The following is a 7,860-nucleotide window of genomic DNA, read 5'->3' on the forward strand; positions in this document are numbered from 1 at the left end:
GGGCTTGTCCTGGAACCTGCATAGACTCTAAGTATCCACAACATCCTGTGGCAAGAAATTCCCCAGTTCAACCGCAGCCTGTGTGAAGAACCATTGTTTTCCTCTGCTTTAAACCCAGGTCCTGCCAGCTTCACCTATTTCTTTTATTGGAAAAGACAGAAAACAATCAGTTCCTATCCATCCTCTTCAACAGCACTCTGAATTAACACCATGTTATTATCTGCTTATTACACCTGGTACCTAGAGATCTACTTGTACAGGGCAGCGTATAAAGATAAGGCTGAATAATAGTTGTTTTGCTGCAGTGTTTAACAGTCCAAGCAGAGGAGGCGGGCAAAGGGCAGAGGCCAAGTGCTTTGCAGGAGAGCAGTGTGAGCAGACCATTCTTATCACTGGCCTCTTTCTAAAGTTGCTTTTTTCTTTTGCAGGCAGCCCAGCTGGAAAATGTGGTGGTGACTCTCAAGCAATTTTCCTGTTGCTTCTCCTGAAGAAGAAGTGGGTCCTGAGCAGGATGCAGCAGCCAGCAGCTGGTGACAGGAGCACAGCCATTCCCTCACTGTATCCATCCCAGGCCAGCCTGACAGCTGACTCATACTATATATACCGTGTCATTGAGGATCCCGAGTGGTCACTCGCCACTGTCCCCCACCTCACTGAGCTCTGCCTCCAGCACATCATTCACAATTTTGAAAGTAAGCAGGAGTGCGTTTCCCCTGGGCCACACACATGGAGACAGAGCATCAGTCCTGGGGAGCAGAGGGTCAACAAGGCAGGCACATGCATCTGAAAGGCAGAGCGTGGTACCCAGCCCTGCCAAAGGAACAGATGGGGAGAAATATCCCCTCAGGCAGCTAGTTAAACAAACTGTTTAGTTGCTAAGTATGTACTTGTACACTCCAGGGATGGCTGTAGTCCTCTGGGCTGCTATCCAGGATGTGACTCTGCCCTAGCCTTGTCCTATCCTTTCTTCTTCCTTCTGTGCTCTGCTGGAGTCACTTGCCTCAACCATGGCCAGGACTGTGGAGTTGCTGTTTCCTTCTCTGGATTCATGCACGCATTACAGTAGGACTCAAGGATGGAGCCCCATTGTGCTGAGTGCTGTACAAAGAGATGGGGAATTGTTCCCGGCTCGGAGGAGCTAGCATCTCAGAACACATATTGTACTCACACCCTCAGGTCTTCTCCACGGCTTTTGGTGGCGATGTGACAAGTTATATCCTCAGGCAGGGAATGTGCTTTTGAAGCAGGTGGACTTATGAAACATAGCAAAACAGAGAAAGCATGTCTCATCTGGGAACTGACAGGGAGGGGGAAAGGAAGGGCCTACCTTTCTTTTTGGCTGACTCAGTGAAGTGGCAGCAAAGACCAAAGATAGGTCTAAGGCTATGTCCACATTGGGACCATAAGACAGTACAGAGGAGCTCAGTGCTACCTTATGCCAGGAGCTGATGGTACTTGGGGATCTGAGCAGGGACACCCTTGCAGTCCTATGACCCTGGTCAGTCAGTCCAATGCCAAATGGATTGGACCTACGTTGTGTGCACATAAAAGCAGTGTGCTCAGTGTCTTGGGGACCCTCGTGCCATTACCTGAGTTGTGCGGCTGTATCTTGCCCACTGCTGTGGCCTGAGTGAGCCCAAGTGAAGCTAGCCCAGTTCTGCTCATATGTGTCCCACCTCTGCTTGTTGTTGTGGGACTTTGTAGAGGTCACTGCCGTGGCAGCTGTATGACACTTGGAGAACAGACTCCAGGAAGAGGCTGTGGTAGAACTCTGGGTGTCCTTAGGAAGGAAATGCCACAGAGACAGCAAATATAAAGCTAACCCCACTTTGTGTCTCAAAATCTGATTTCCCGTGCACAGATAGGCCTCTCCACTGATGATTTCTGTTACGCAACACTACTGTGCACATGTCACCAAGCATTCATGGTATGAGTATGCATGGCTTTTCTCTGGCATTTCTTACCACAAAGAACCCCCACCAGACAGAAGCCAGCTGCAACTTAGGGTGAACATCAGGAAAGAGGCTGAGGGGAGAAAGCTCCTGGGAAAAGACAACTTTTATTTAAACATGGTGGACCTAAAGGCTAAGAGTGTGTCTCAGTGGAAAGGAAAAGGAATCAATTTGGGGTAAGACAGACACCTGAGTTAAGATAAAAAGGCACAAGGACTTGCATGAAAAGCACACAGACAGTTGTTCTCAAATATTGTCTTTCAATATGCTTAGAAGCCAAACGGAGAAAGTTTAGCAAATGACAAGCCAAGCTCTCCCATTGCTGTAAGGCTGAATTAGCTCTCTTGGGAGCAGAAGTCCTGCTCTGAATATAAACTGCATTCAAACTAAATTTAAACTGGGAGCTAAGTTTCTGATGCAGTTCCCAAATATTATGGGAGTAAACCCAATTATGCTGATGTTTTATTGTAAAAGTTAGAAATCCTACACAGAAATGTAGGAGATGAATCCTACACATTTTCTGCCAGCTTAGCTCCCTGCACCAGCTGCTGGCAACTGAGAAGAGAGCCAGTATCAGCAGAGGGGAGGGCATGGGCACGCAGCCTGGGGCCCGGGCAGAACCATAGTGCCAGCCATGGTTCTTACAGCCCACACCAAGCTCTCCTTCTCTTTATCCCCTCTAGAGAACCCTATTTTGGACCATCTTCTGCCTGAGCACCAAAGGAAGGTGCTGGACAGGCTCTCCACTGACCTTCCACTTGCTGTGACTGCCAACCTAATAAGCGATGAGGACTACTGGAAGAGGTGCTGCACTGAGCGCTGGCAAGCATGTGACATCTCCAACTATGGAGACAGCTGGAAACAGATGTTCTTCGAACGTCACCTAGAGAACATCCTGAGATGTTTCATCCCTAACACCACAGACCCCAACCAGGTCCTAGAGCTCATCCCACTCTGCAAAGACTACGTGCGGAAACTAGAGGTTGATCAGTTCCTGCCACCAGTGCAGATGGATCAAAAGGAGGAGAGGGATGACCTCTCCAATACAGGGAGTGATTTTGGATTCGGTGAGGTCTCCATACATCACTATGACCTGGGAGTCCTCATTACTGCTCTCCCTCACCTTGAAGAGCTTCATCTCACTTATGGCGTGAAGGACTGTGGCATGAACTTCGAGTGGAACCTCTTTAACTTCACCCACCAGGACTGCTGCAACCTGGCTGTTGCCGTGAAGATGTGCCACAACTTGAAAGTAACATATCCCAAACTGAACCTTCCTTCCTCAATTAGATCTTCAAATTGCCCCGGGATGGAAACCCAGGGACCAATTTTGCTTGCTGGCAGCTCCCTTCCTTTCACAAATTGCAGTCTGGCAGAGTGCAGAGATGTTAACTTGCTTGCTGAGTAGTGCTGAGTATCTTGTTCTGCGTATGTCCTTGTTAGAACAGGTTGTTAGAGGTGGGGTGAGAAAAATACTTGCTCCCACAAAACACATTCCCTGTAGTGCAAGAGAAAGCAACACTCCTGTTTTAACTCCTCACATAGTTCTGGGATGGAGGCGACAAGAAGCCCAGAGTTTTTCATAAGGAATTCTTGGTAGTTATGCTCAGTAAATACATGTCAACAGGCCCCAGAGGAGCAGACACTCCCAAGAAGAGCATGGGGAAATACTCACATTTGCCTTAGAGTGATGAGGTGTTCTCCTTCTGGGCACTAAAACCATCTTCAGTTCTGTGGCAACCGCAGTGCAGATACTGAGCCTCCCCAAAACACCAGTGGGTTTTGCTATCCAGAGTGCAGCCAGAGCAAGCTGGCTGAACAGTCTCACCACAGATTGGTGTGCTTTGGGAAATATTTGTCTGCTTGGCTTCCAGAAGAGAAATTACCTCTCCTGTAGCTATTAAGGTGCCCTGGCCACACAGGACAGTGCCCTTCACAGAGAGCACTGTAGCTACTACCAGTGCACATGCTCATTCAGATAGTGTTCGACTGTGATCTGGGCTGAGTTCTGCTGTTACTCTCTGCAGACATTTGGGCAGCTTTATCTCATTTTAATTTAGCCCCCAGTGTCGAGATCCCACAGAGTCAGAAGAGAGGAACAGTCATTTCCAGGAGATGAACCATTTCTCCTTAGAATAGGCACATCAGTGGCATGCCCTGCCTGCTGGAAGTATCTGCCCACTATAAAAGCAATTACTTGATCCTACTGGCTAAAGGTGTCTGAAGTGAAGGGAGATGAATGCTGTCCAGTGGACCATAGACTTAACTCCCTTGAGGTCTTGCACAAAGCTCAATATGAAGTGCTGGCTGTTTTAGTGTCCCTGTCCTTTATCTCCACAGGTTTTCAAGCTGACACGAAGCAAAGTGGATGATGACAAGACCAGGCTGCTGGTCCGTAACTTGCTGGATCACCCCTGCTTGGTGGAGCTGAACTTGTCCCACAATCTCATCAGGGACAAGGGGGCACAAGCTGTTGGCAAGTTGATCAACCACAGCAGATTACAAACCCTTGATCTGTGTAACAACCAGATCCGTCACCTGGGGGCTCAGGCTCTTGCTCGAGCCCTGGCTGAGAACTCCACTCTGACCTCCCTCAACCTGCGCCTCAACTGCGTGGAGGACAAAGGCGGGGAAGCAATCGGCCGTGCCCTGCTAACCAACACCACCCTGAAGTCCATCCATCTGGGAAGTAATAACCTGTCAGAGCCAACTGCTATGCTTTTCTCCCAGGTCTTGGCTCAGAACACCTCCCTGACGAGCATCAACTTCTCATGCAACCATCTGGGGCTGGTAAGAGAAACCCCTTCTCCCTGCAGTTTGTGAGCCTGCGTGGTGGCCTTGCAAAGCAGATGCTGAGCCTGCCCTGCCTCAAAGCCACAGAGGCAAATGCATCCCTCACTTTGCAATCTTGCTGCAATAACAATCAGTTGCGAGCAGGGAAGGGACTCTAGCAGACAGCAGGAAGGAGAAGGACATCTGTGCAGGCACACACATTTGTCTCACTCATTACATCTAGCTCTGTTTGCAGGGCTGAATCCGGCTTCCAGGCTTTGGGCTTTTGGGCAGAGAGGGGTTTTCCCCCCAGGAAAATGAAAACCAGGGAGTATGTCTGGGAAAAATCCCAGCCACTTCACACACGTGGGAGTAGATAATAATGATAGGCGGCATGAGACATGGGCCTTACGCATCAACTCTGTGCTTTAGAGCTGCTGTGCCATCTGTCACTCAGCAGCACACAGATAGTGTCACCCTTCCCAGAATCTCTCCTGTCCATCACACGCTCAGAGGAGACTTAGAAAATTGGCTTGGTTCTTGAACTTGTTTAACTCACCCTGCAGCTCTGGAGTGGTGTGGTAGGTCAAAAGTGTCACGTCTGGATGCTTATAAGTGGCTCCTAAATCACAGGCTTACATTTTCTAGACAGATGAGCATCCACAGATCTTACTACATCCCTAAGAGCTGCAGTATGCAACATGCCCACAAACCAGATCGCTTCTCTTCTGCTGATTAAAAAGTGCTTTAGAAATCTGAAACTAGACAGCCAAATGTAATCATGCTGGCTTTTAAACTTTCTGCGTTGCCTCAATTTTTCTTACTGTCACAATAAAGAGAGCGTGAGACCAGCTGTCCCTGCTGGCAGGAATATTGGCATCAATGTGTTTGACAACGGTTTTTAAAGGATTTGATGGCAGAAAACCTTTTGTGAATTCTGAGTTTTATGACCCTAGACATGGAAAAACCATTTGAGTTTAATGATACAAGGGGGCAAAGGTTGGAGAGGATAGAAGGATTTTTGCTTAGTAAATAATAATCTCTATGCTTAGCATCTTCCTTCTGATGAGCTCTCCTGGTACCCACTTGTGAAGCTCCACAGCAGCCCAGCAAGTGGACTGGTGGTATTATCTTTGGGGAAATAGGGGTCTGTCTTTGCTAGAGATGCATCAAATTCTGACCTCCATACCCCATTAAAAAGGGACCCCTTCCAGGTCCTTTTTGCTCTGTCCTTTTTGGCAAAAGGACTAAGAGGCAGGGTGCTGGGTTGAGGGGACCACTTGGATGGAGGAGATGGGGGCAGGAGGTGTATTTGGTACCTGAAAGAGAATAGCTGTGGGGGAAAAAAAGTCAAATTGTTGCATCCCTAAACAATGTTTCAGGTAAGGGAGGGAAATGCCCCTAAGCGAGTTGCCTCCCTAAGGCTATCTACATGGCATTTTCTGTCCTGTGCAGACTGGACTTCAGTTGCATGAGCTCTTCCACCCAGGAAAGCTGACCCAACCTGGGAAATGGCATCCAGGCAGGAGACTGCCAGTACTGGGGCTCTTGCCACTGCTGAGATGAGGAGCAGCACACCTGGTCACACTGCCATTTGTCCCCAGTCAGCAGTGAGCTGGGGACCAGGGGACAGGGGAGAGCAGACACTTCTCACAGGTTATCATTGCCAGCCATGCTATTAACCAGCCTGAGCTTGAGGACTCCTGACACAGTACCCAGAGGGAGTCATTAGCATGTGTCACATCACTGAGTGCTGCATAAGGTTACACTCCTTCCCCGTACTTCTGTGAGCAACATTTCGGGCTTGTGCGAAGGCCTTTGTCACTTTCGGCACCATCTCACGGGCTCCCCATCAGTGGCAGCAGGGAAGTGCAGGAGAAGTTGCCTTGGGGAGGAGCAAAGGGAGCAATACACTTCACTTTTGGATCTCCTCCTTTAACTCCCCCTTCTCACCCATTTGCAGGATGGCGGGAAGCAGCTGCTTGAAGGGCTGGCGGATAACAAGGCTTTGACCGAGTTCAACCTCCGCCTGGCAGAGGTGGGCCAGGAGACCGAGTACCTCATTCACCAAATTGTGTGGGCCAACCGGGAAGCGGCGAGGCTGGGGTCTCTGCAGCACCCCTCTGCCAAACCCATCTGAAAAAAATGCTCCAGAGAGCAATGAGCTTTGCAGGTGCAGTGTTGGAGATACTTTACTTCAGAGGCTTGGTTTTGTTAGTATTTCTGAGAAACACTCAACTTGTGACTGCCACCACAGCCTTTCCCAGATCCCCATCATCCAACCTGTGACTTAATACGAGACAGACATTAGACCTCATGGGACTGTAGTGGCATCACAGAAGCAATCTACCTCTTGAGCCCTCTCTCCCACTGCACTCGAGACTAAATCACACCTCCTGTGGTGTTTCTTGCATGCTCCGGCAGCAAGCTTAGTTCAGGCAACTGGATGTTGTTCCACCTGTAAAGCAGCTAAGGTGAAGTCTTCACCATCTAAATGGTCTAGTCCAGTCCAGACCTAACCTTCAGGGCAGGCAGCTTTTTTAGGCTTTTTGCTGAGGAGGATGTGAGGTGGATAGAGGGAACGCTGTTTCTAGTTCCTCAGCAACTTTTTCTGGCTATTGCTCTGCTCAAGGATTTATTTGTTTTTATAGCAAAATCCATCTGGAGTCTCAGATATGGGTGGTGAAAAGTAAAACAATATAAATTCAATAAATGATAGGTCTCTCCACTGCGGTTTCCTGCTTTGGGTTGCTATGTCTTTGATCAGTGCTAGCCTGCTTTGCAAACAGGTGAATTGTTTACAACCAGATGTTTACCTTAACTAGTAGTGCTCTTCTGTGCAAACCTGTCAAAAAAATCTGTGTTTTGCGTAACTTCAAGCTAGAGGGGTCCCTGCAAGACTGCCGGCCCACACAGCCCCCAGGGTTGAAAACGGAGCAGCTTCCTGGGGCTTGGAGGAAAACGGAGCAGCTTCCTTCCGCCCCATGGGCTGTGGCCACCTGAGGACAGGACAAGGCACTTACTTATCTGACTGCCTCGGTCCTTTGACCACCCCACTCGGGAGAGGTCAGCAGGGAATTAAGCAAGCGGGCTGACCTCCATCCCCTCCTGCCCTCTGAGCAACACAGTGGCTTCA

General features: G+C 49.1%; 1 protein-coding gene across 1 annotated transcript; it reads left to right on the top strand.

The window, feature by feature from the left end:
• Nucleotides 1-266: 266 nt before the first annotated feature.
• TCTE1 (t-complex-associated-testis-expressed 1) lies at nucleotides 267-7,440 on the top strand. Its single transcript, XM_009921160.2, has 4 exons — nucleotides 267-692; nucleotides 2,636-3,204; nucleotides 4,293-4,742; nucleotides 6,688-7,440. Exons 1-4 carry the CDS (start codon nucleotides 512-514, stop codon nucleotides 6,862-6,864), a joined length of 1,377 nt encoding a protein of 458 aa, XP_009919462.1. The 5' UTR covers nucleotides 267-511; the 3' UTR covers nucleotides 6,865-7,440.
• The last annotated feature ends 420 nt before the right edge of the window (nucleotides 7,441-7,860 follow it).

The sequence above is a fragment of the Haliaeetus albicilla genome, chromosome 13 (assembly GCF_947461875.1).
Source record: "Haliaeetus albicilla chromosome 13, bHalAlb1.1, whole genome shotgun sequence".
NCBI classification, from domain to species: Eukaryota; Metazoa; Chordata; class Aves; order Accipitriformes; family Accipitridae; genus Haliaeetus; species Haliaeetus albicilla.